At 40.6% G+C, this 10,817-nt stretch overlaps 1 protein-coding gene across 1 annotated transcript in view; it reads left to right on the top strand.

Annotated features, from left to right (window-relative positions):
* Positions 1-10,385: 10,385 nt before the first annotated feature.
* The window catches only part of Mib1 (mindbomb E3 ubiquitin protein ligase 1), a 117,597-nt gene continuing 117,165 nt past the window's right edge, over positions 10,386-10,817 (top strand). The window contains exon 1 of the mRNA XM_013014821.1: positions 10,386-10,801. Coding sequence (XP_012870275.1) covers positions 10,386-10,801 — 416 coding nt within the window. The remainder of the gene's footprint in view (positions 10,802-10,817) is intronic.

The raw sequence follows: 10,817 nt of genomic DNA, 5'->3' as shown, positions 1-10,817 counted from the left end.
AGAGTAATATTCTACCCCCTCCCCGAGTTTTTTTTTTTTTTAACCAAAATACTCCTTTTTCCAGGATCTAAAGAGAGGAGGCTTCATTGTATGATAACCTTGTAGTTACTTTATTTGAATTGGTTTATTTTTTGGCCTGGGGTTTTATAGATTAAAAAAAGAAACAAATTAAGACATTTCCTGTATAACAATGTTTCAGTCAATGATGTACAGCATATGCAATGGTGACTTAAACATATAGTCTAGGTGTGTAGCCTTCTATACAATGATGTATGTTACAATGATGTTTGTTGACATTTGTACAATAACAACATTGCATAAAATGCATCTTCCTGTCATGTGATACATGAGTGATATGTTGCAAAATTTTGCAAATGTATATTAATATAGATGTAAGAATATATATGTGTAAGAATGACTTCTTGAAGTGCTAAACAAAAGAGAATTGCACTTACCAATGAACTGGTCTGCATCGAGCAACATAGAAGCACATACCAGAGGTTTTGGGTTTTTGTTTTTTTTTTTGGTCAGTCATGGGACTTGGACTCTAGGTCTAGGCAATGTTGCTCAGCTCTTCAGTTCAAAGTTAGCACTCTACCACTTGATCCACAGCACCACTTCTGGTTTTCTGGTGGTTTATTGGAGATAAAGAGTCTCAAGGACTTTTACACGCAGGCTGTCTTTGAACCATGATCCTCACATCTCAGCCTCCTGCTTAGCTAGGATTACAGGCATGAGTCACTGGCTCCCAGCTCTTACCAGAGTTTTCAAAGACTATCTGTAGCTCATGTTGCAAATTGGCCGACTGAAAATGAACTAAAATGATAGCTTACTTGCAATAGGTTGAGATGCTAATATTTCCCTAATTTTTAAAAAATAGTTCTGGAGACCAAACCTATGGGTTGGAGTATGTTAGGCAAGCCTTCTACCATTCAGCTAAATCTCCAGCCCTTTCCTGTTTGTGTTCCAGAAAGGAGCACAAAAGCCTACAGAGCAGGAAGAGTTTTCCCTGAGGACATTCTTGTGACTAAGCCATTGAGAAATGTTTCCTTGTAGAGTTTCACTCAGCCATTAAGAGGACTGAAATCATGCCATTTGCTGGAAAATGGATGGATCTGGAGAACATCATGTTAAGTGAAATAAGCTAGTCCCACAAAGACAAGCATCACATGTTTTTCTCATTTGTGGAAGCTAAAAGAAAAGAAAATAACCATGTTTATGAAATTTAAAGGGGAAGCACTAGAGAAGTGGAAAGGAAAGGCAAAATGGAGAGGAAGATAAGAAAGAGTAGTAGTGGGAGTGAATATGATCATAGTATGTTATATGCATATATGGAAATGTCGAGATAAAATCCCTTATTTAAAATTTAACAAATGGCAATAATAACAACAGGAATAATAAATGCATCAATAAAGGAATGGCAGTATATTTCAGAAGCTTATTGATGACTTCCAAGTGAGGAATGATGACAGAGTTAACTACTGTGTTTTTTAATTTCAATCCAGACTAATAGAAAGGGCAGGTCTGTGCATAATCACCACAGCCAAGGTGAATGCAGTAACTGAATTGGACAATGGGGTCTGAGTGGCAGTGAGATTTTTTGTTGTTGTTGATGATGGGGCTTGAACTCTGGGCCTGGTCACTGTTCCTGAGCTCTTCAGCTCAAGGCTAGCACTCTATCCTACCACTTGAGCCACAGCACCACTTCTGGTTTTCTGGTGGTTTATTGGAGATAAGGGTCTCATGGACTTTCCTACCTGGGCTGGCTTTGACCATGATCCTTAGATCTCAGCCTCCTTAGAAGCTAGGATTACAGGTGTGGGTCACCATCGCCTGGCAATCAGAATGTTTTGATTCATGTAGTTCATTGGTGGTGGCTGTTAATCACAATGAACTAAGGAGATGGCATGTTACCTAAGTAATTTTTGACCTGTCAAATGTGAGAAACTCTAGCTATGGTAAGCAGAACTCTAACCTGAGTCATGATATGAGGAATAACTTTCTTCCAGTGTCTGGACAGAAGCCATTCTATGGGTCCCCAAGAAGCAGGACCCTGGGATGGGAAGGTGGCTCAGTGGTAGAGCGCTTGCCTTGCATGCCTGAGGCCCTGGGTTCGATTCCTCAGCACCACATAATCAAAAAGAAAAAAAGCTGGAAGTGGTGCTGTGGCTGGAGTGGTAGAGTGCTAGCCTTGAGCTGAAGAGCTGAGGGACAGCGCCCAGACCCAGAGTTCAGGCCCCACGATCGGACCCAAAAAAAAAAAAAGTAGGACCCTGCGACATAGCCTGTGACATAAAGAAATGTGTTTTATATTTTTTTCTCCTTTTTCTCTCTCAAAAAAATCTAGAAGCCATTTTTTCAGAGTGATGGGCACTAGGGAAAGGGAAATTTTTCTTTGAGAAATCCCCACAGCTAATTGCTGTAAGGCCCAAGAAACTCTGTGGTCCCTTGGTCAGAGTCAGGTGAAGTTTGAGCTCCTGTACATTATAGTAATTCCAAGATGAATGGAGAGAGAAGAGTGAATGAATACCATCATTAATAGTCAATGTACATATGTGAACATGTAACCAGATAACTTTGGAGGATGGGGGGGTGTTGAAGAGATGGAGGATAATGAAGGAAGCAGTGTCACTGATGAAGATGCATTGTACTCGTAAATTGTTATGCTGAATTGAAACTCCTTTGTACAACTACTTAAAGACAATAATAAAACTCTAAGCCATAATCCTAGCTGCTCATGCTTGTAATCTTAGCTAGTCAGGAGGCTGAGCTCTGAGTTTTATCTTCAATTAACCACCAAAAAGCCAAAAGTAGAGATGTGGCTCAAGTGATAGAGTGCTAGCCTTAAGTGAAAAAGCAAAGAGACAGCATCATACCAGCTCTCTCTCTCTCTGTGTCTCTATGTCTGTGTCTGTCTTTCTGTCTCTGCCTCTGTCTCTATCTCTGTCTCTGTCTCTGTCTGTCTGTCTTTCTCTCTCTCTCACACACACACCCCAAAATAAAAATTAAAAAATCCCTATGGTATTACTAAATTTATTTCTCTAGTTTCTGGATTTTTTAAAGCTGGCCTGTAACTCCTGAGTTTAAGCAATTGTTTTGTCTCAGTTTCCAAACTAGTTTGGCTAGAGGTGATTTTCTTCATTTCTGAAAGCACACTTGGAATAGATATTCTTAGCAGCTGGAATAACACACATACTGGCTCCTTGAATTGTGGAGTGAGACATTACAATAAGGGAGTCCAAATAGGAGTCTTGTAACTACCTTTTCAGACCAAAAGGCAAGCCAAAAGCAACACCACATCCTTAGGAAAATTGCAGAGTGCCAACATCAAAGACTTGAAAACTGCAAGGATAGCATTTCTATCACCTTCTATGTAATTGGCCTATTTAGCTTGAAAAGAAAGATGAGTTCCATGCATTACTGTAAATTTATTCACATGGGGATTCCTTTGCAGCTGCCATTCTAGATGCAGCTTCTTTACTGCAGCAACTGAACCTGCAGCTACTATAGCTGTTGACATAAAAGTGCTTTGTATCAGAATCATCAGACAAGTATTTGCTGTTAGCATACAACTTTCACCTAGCTGCTAGGTCCTATCAGGGGCAGCCATGTCATCTCCAGTACCTTTCCTCAGAGCTGTATCAAGTCTCCTGCTTTGTCATGTTTTGCAGGGCCCTTGATTGTCTTAGCATCTTATAGGACATCACATTACAATTACAACATCATATTGATTATATACATACACATTTTTATATATGTGTATATGGTATACATATTTGCACACATATATATGTATACACATATATTTTTACCCACATGCATTCTTATGTATTATATACAGATCTATTTGTGTATGTGCATGTCTATATTATATATATAATATTTATTACAAGAAATACTCCATGTTTATGGAGGCTACATCCCAAGTGCTGAAGTATGCAAACTGGAGATCCAGGAGAATTGATGCATAATTTTAGTCTAAGCCTGACTCAAACACCTGAGAACCAAGAGAGCTGATTGTGTGAGTTCTATTTAAGCTGGTAGATAGACTTGAGACTTAAGAGCCAATGTTTCACTTTGAACCAAAAGAACAGAACAGACAAATGTCCTAGCTCACATAGTCAGGCAGATGTTCCCTCTTTTCCAATTTGTTCTAGTTAGGTCTTCAATGGATTGGAGAAGGCTCACCCATATTAGGGAGGTGAGGATAGTCTGTTTTACTCAATGCAGCAACTCAAATGTTAATGTCACAAAAACACCCATTACAAACACACTCAGAAGACTGTTGGACTAATTGTCAGATCCTCTGGCCCAGTTAAGCTGGCACATAAAATTAATCATCATACTACAGCAATCTTCTAAGGACTGACAATGAAGTCCTTTAGGACTGAAGATTTGGGTTACTTGCCAGGTATGGGGACTCTGATTTGTTGATGTGCTTGTAGAAGAAAAGGAAATGTGGGCTGTGTATACTGGAAAGAGGAAGTAGACATATCAACAAAGACCTTATAAGTAGTGACAGCAGTGAGAATAGGTACATCTATGCTTTTTTTTTTTTGCCTTTTTCTTGTATTCATTTCCTAGGGCTACTGTAAGCACTTACGACCAATATATGGTGTTCTTATAGACTCCAGAATTAAGTATTTAGTCATGGAGTAAAATGATAGAAATTTATAGTTTCACAGTTCTGAAAGCCAAAAATCTGAAATCAAGTTATTACTATATCCATGCTTTTTTTCTGAAGGGTCTAAGGAACTATTCTTTCTTGTTTTTTTTCCCCTAGCTTCTTTATATTGTTTGTTGTAAATCCTTGGCATCTCTTGTCCTATAGTTGCATTATTCCAGTCTCTGCCTGTCATCACATGCCTTCTTTCTGGTTTGTCTTTTTTTTTTTTTCCTAGTTTGTCTTTGTGTCTAAATCCCTCTTCTTCTTTAATGACACCAGAGACTGGATTTTTAGTATTCCCTCGAATGTGACCTTATTTACTTAGTATATTGACAACCTTATTTTCAAATAAGGTCACATTCAAAGGTTAGAACTTTTTTGATGTTGGGGCCAGGGCTTGAACTCAGGGCCTGGGCACTGTCCCTGATATTTTGTGCTCAAGGCTGGCACTCTGCACTTGAGCCATAGCTCTATTTCCAGTGTTTTGCTGGTTAATTGAAAATAAGAGTCTCATGGAATTTCTTGCCCAGTCTGGCTTCAAACCACAATCCTCAGCTCTCAGTCTTCTGAATAGCTAAGATTATAAGTATAAGCCACTGGCATCTGGATTAACATATTTTTTTTCTTTTCTTTTTTTTTTTTTGGTATGTCATAGAGTTTGAACTCAGAGCCTGGGCACTGTCACTGAGCTTTTGTGCTCAAGGCACTAGTGCTCTACCACTTTGAGCCACAGCACCATTTCCAGTTTTATGGTGGTTAAGTGAAGAGTCTCACAGACTTTCCTGCTTTGGCTGGCTTTCAGCGGTGATCCTCAGAGCTCAGCCTTCTGAGTAGCTGGGATTACAGATGTAAGCCATCAGTACCCAGCTTTCAATATATCTTTTATGAGGACATAACCAACATAATACAATTTTTAGGTAACTATTTTCCTTCTTTCTCTTTTCTCCTATTTTATATAAGAATTATTGGTGGTTGTTTGCGGCTTCTCTTTTCTCATTATCTGTTTGCCATTTCCTTTTCTTTGCAACAAGGGCTTGCTATCATAGAACAAGCTTTCTTAGAACTTATGGTCTTCTGTTTCCTCTTCCTAGTGCTAGGATTACAGATAAATAGCATCACAATGGACTTTTTTGTGTGTGGCTAATTTAACAAAAGATCTGCCAATTTTGCTGGTGGTTGTTAATTTAGTTGTTAATGTAGTTTTCAAAATAGGTAGGATTGTGACTGAACTGTAAGTGGAGTTAATATCTCTTAGATATGGGGTATGGCAATGGATGTGGCTTACTTTATACCTCCTCTTTTTGAAGAGATTATGAAGGTATCTTCATTTTATCTTGAATATTTGCATTTTCCTAAGCAGATGCATGATGTGGAAGTTCAGACATGTCAGAATGGCTAAAATAGTTTTTCCATCTAAAGGGTGGAGACAGATGGGAGACTGACCCAAGAAAGAACAGGTCGTTTTTGTTTCATACTTCTGGGTTTCTATGCAGGCTGGGCAGTTTTTAGCAACTGTAGCACCGGGGCATGCCCTGTGCTCATGGAGCTCTGACTTTGTCAGGGAAGTGACCGTGGTAGATGACATAGGTGACTGCACTCTTAGTTTCAGTCTCAGGGTGAATGAGGATCCTCAGTGCAAAACAGAAGCAGTTCCAACATCAGGAGAAGTTTATCCAGCAGCCTCAATGGCGCAGGGATGATGGGTCCCAGGGATCTCCAAGCACTTTTTGCTCCTCTAGACTGGATGAAATGTTTCATTTTAGCTTCTTCAGCCTTTCTGACACTTAAATAATTTATGTTAATACCCGGATTTGAATTTAGGGCCTTAGCACTGTACCTTAGTTTTTTTTGTTGTTGTTTGTTTTGGTGCTGGTCCTGAGGCTTGAACTCAGGGTCTGAGAGCTATCCCTAAGCTTTAAGCTCGAGGCACTCTACCCTTTGGGTCACAGTGCCACTGCTGGATTTTTTTTTCTGAGGATATATTGGAGATAAGAGTCACACAGACTTCTCTGCCCAGACTGGCTTTGAACCATGACCCTCAGATCTTAGCCTCCTGAGTAGCTAGGATTACAAGTGTGGACCACCAGTGCCTGGCTTGTACCTTAGCTTCTTTGCTCAAGGCTGGTATTTTACCACTTAAACCATGGTTCTACACTTGGCTTTCTGGTGGTTAACTGGAGATGAGTCTGACTTCCCTGCCCAGCCTAGGTTTGAACCATGATTTTCAGATCTAAGCCCTCTGGGTAGCTAGGATTATAGGTATGAGTTATTGTTGCCTGGCTCCTTATCACATTTTTACAAGTAATTTGCTATGTTGAATTTCTTTAATGGGAATAAGTATTTTCTGTTTTTCTACGTGGACACTAACTGATATACCATTCTTCTTGGATATGTCTCAGCTTGGACACTACATTTCTCTTTCCTTTCAACTACAAGTAGTTGAATTCTAGAAGACAGAAAAGGACTGGGTGATTTAGAACAATTTGGGTCCAGGATGTTGAGAATGGCCTTTCTATTCTCCTTTCCTTCCTTCAGCTACACATTGTCAGTCTTAGGGGATGTCTGAATAGCAGCATGAGCCCCTGAATAACCATATGGTGGGAAGCATTAGGCTATCATATGACTGGGAAATAAAACTCAATCTGAGTTCATATTTTTTGTTTCCTTGTATGTTGGAGGTCTGTTTGTTACAGAAGATAATGTTATCCTAATAAAGTTATTGTCCAAATATTACACCTAACAGCAGTTAGAAATTCATAGTAGAATAACATGTGAACAAAACAACTAATTTAAGTTCTGGGGCAAGGGTTTGTCTTTTAAGTAGTGAGTGACCTTAAATATCTCTTAGCAAATGGGCAGATAAGTAAGCATATGTGTAAAAATGACTGTGTTCTAAAAAATAAGACACATTTATGACCCTGTGGTCTCCAGAATTGGGTGTAACCACTTTGGAGCATACCAACTTAAACAGTTCTAGATACAGAAATGTTACTTTGACAGAAGAAATATAAAAAATTTTTCTGTAAGTCTTTTTAATGGCAGTACTGGGGTTTGAACTCTAGGCCTTTCACTCACTCTCACTCAGCTTTTTTGCTCATGGGTGGTGCATTATAATTTGAGCCATACCTCCACTTCCAGCTTTTATTTTTGCAGGATATTCCAGATTTCAGTCTCTTGAGTAGCTAGGAGTACAGGTGTGAATCACTGGCACCCTAATAAATTTTTTTGTTGTTGTTCTGAAAAGACATATGACTGAAAACATTTGGAGATCCTTGGGAAACGAAAGCATTGTAACAATCTAAGCAACACAATCATGTTAGAAATTCACAACACATTTAATGAGGGAATCGATGGCTAAAAGCATGTTCATATATGAAAAAAATATGCCCTGTATTTCTTTCGGCAGGTTGTAACTTAGTTCCTCTGCATTCCTAGACAAGTTATTTAACCAGTATCAGCTTCACTTTAATCATTTCAAATATAAGGATTGGGCTAATATGGAGTTTTTATTCTTTTTTTTTTTTTTGGGTCCGGTCGTGGGGCCTGAACTCTGGGCCTGGGCGCTGTCCCTTAGCTCTTCAGCTCAAGGCTAGCGCTCTACCATTTAAGCCACAGCGCCACTTCCAGCTTTTTTCTTTTTGCTTATATGGTGCTGAGGAATCGAACCCAGGGCCTCATGCATGCAAGGCAAGCGCTCTACCACGGAGCCACCTTCCCAGCCCACTGGAGTTTTTATTCTTGTGCTCAAAGTTATTTCAGAGGTTTTGATGATTCCTATAGATTCTTGTCGTGGCAGGTGGAAGCATAGACTGCAAGTAGCCTCCAGTTTGATGTGCAGGGAGGGAACAAAGACATAAAAGGACAACGACAAAAAGAAAAGTTCTAGCCCAGACCATCTCATTCCACTCTACCCTGACTTGTTGAAACAGGGTCTGGTTATATAGCCCAGGCTGGCCCTGAACTCCTGATTTTCTTATCTCAGTTCCCCAAGTGCTAGGATTGCAAGCTTGCACCACCCAGCCTGGCTTCTAAATCACCTCTTAAGAGCCCTTCCCAGTTTAAGGCATTACAACTATTCATTTAAGGGAAAATGCTAGTATTAAAAAATCTCTGGTACTAGCTGGATGTGCCTGTAACCCAGGGAGACTGTGGCAGAAGGATTTTGAATTTGAGGCCAGTCTGGACTACATAGAGAAACTCTGTTCCAGCAACAATAACGAAACAACAAGAATCTCTGGTAGGAAAAATAAAAGAGCTAGGTGTAGCTCAAAGGTACAGCATGTACTTAGCATTTGCAAAGTCTTGAATTCAATCCCTTGCACATCTCCTCATCAAAATTTATTTAAATATTAGACTATGTCATAATAATCATAAAACTCCTAGGTGAATCAAACACAAAAAAACATGTTTTCCCCTTTCCCATCAGCAGATTTTACACCTTGCTAATTTGTTATACATGTTCTTAACTAGATTGACATTAATGTAAAATACAGGTTAAGGATCTGACATCTCAGATGGCTTTCTTGGAATTAATTTAGCTTTAAAAGTCAATACTATAACTCAACAGGGCCCCTTTTCAATACTAAAATTAAAAAAAAACCAACCAATTGAGTAATTCATAAAATCAATTCATTGGGATAAAAAGGAAACCAGAAAGGATTTTGAAAACAGAGAAATAGTAGAGCAGAAATATTTAACTGCCTTTAATTGCTTAGATACAGTTGAGTAGGTTTGGCCATAAACATTTAAGATATTTCAGGTGAAAGTATTTTGAAAAATAAACGAGACTGGCTGCGTTATCCTGAGGGGGAAAATTTAAACTCTACACTTTAAAATTACCCGGATTTGGCATTTGGCTCTCAATAATTGTTATTTTCTTGTTATCTTCATAAAAAACTAAGGGCACTTCTCTTATCTCACTACATGATAATTCACTTGATCCATTTTACACCTGTTGTCTTCCCCCCCCTACTTTATTATTCATTCATTGTCTCCTCCCTGGGCTCTGGGGGAAATCGATAGTATCAACAATCAGTCCTGCTTGGGCTGTGGAAATAATGGCTTAAAAAAGTCATTTCTGCAGGGTGGGAGTGGCTCACACCTGTAATCCTACTCGGGAGGCTGAGATCTGAGGATCATGGTTCAAAGACTGCTGGAGCAGGAAAGTCCATGAGATGCTTATATTCAATTAACCATCAGAAAACCTGGAAATGGAGCTATGGTGCAAGTTGGAGAACGCTATCCTTACGCACAAAAGCCCAGGGACATTGATCTGGTCCTAGGGTTCAAGCCCCACGATCTCTCCCCACTCCCTCTCTCACACATCATTCTTCTAAGGCCATTTGAGTAATAACTATCAGAACCCACTTTGGGTCTTCTTATTTTCCTTTCCAGGTGTATTTGGCTATTAGGGGCTAACTGACGCCCTGGGAAGGGGTAGTTATGGAACAAGCAAGTTTTGGAGTCTACTTACTACCTTGGCTTTCCAAGGCAAGAGACACACACCTTTCAAAGGCCTCCACAGTAGTATACATTCAGACCACTCATCTAAAAAGCATATCACCAATCACCCTCTCTGGTTTGCAGCTTTTAACCTGCAGAGAATACGGGTAGCTCTTAATCTGTGCTGCAGTCTATCCTACCCATCCCCCGTTAAAAAGGAAGACGAAATATGAAATCCTAAATCCCGACACCGCACACCTAGGAACGCTCCTAAAAGATGGGCCTCGCAGCTGCGGCCTCAGCAAGCGTTCGGTCCTTACTTCCTCTAGCCCCGCCTCCAGGATGGCCCCTTCGCTTCCCTCACAGCCAATGGGAAGCTCCGCATCCACCGAGAGACAACTCTAGGGCTCCACCCCTAAAACGCTCCACACCGAGGTTGGGCTTTCCACCACTTTTACTGGGACCTTGCGCATGCGCATTCTCCTTGGGCCCGGGGAAGACGCTTAGGGATCGGTTTTCTTCTTTCTTTCCCGGATCGCGCTCCTCTCCCGAACGCTCCCACCCTACTAGCACTGCTGGCGATCCCTCCTGGGCTCCGAGAAGGGGCTGCTCCGGCCTTGGGGTGCGGCCGTACCCGGATGTGGAGTCGCTCTCGCCCGGCGGGGGCTCTGTGGCGGGGCGGAGCGCGGAGGCGTGCGCGGGGCCAGAG

The sequence above is a fragment of the Dipodomys ordii genome, unplaced genomic scaffold (assembly GCF_000151885.1).
Source record: "Dipodomys ordii isolate 6190 unplaced genomic scaffold, Dord_2.0 Scaffold25, whole genome shotgun sequence".
In the NCBI taxonomy this organism is placed as follows: Eukaryota; Metazoa; Chordata; class Mammalia; order Rodentia; family Heteromyidae; genus Dipodomys; species Dipodomys ordii.
The sequence above is the reverse complement of the archived record's forward strand: the minus strand, read 5'-3'. Positions and strand labels throughout refer to the sequence as shown.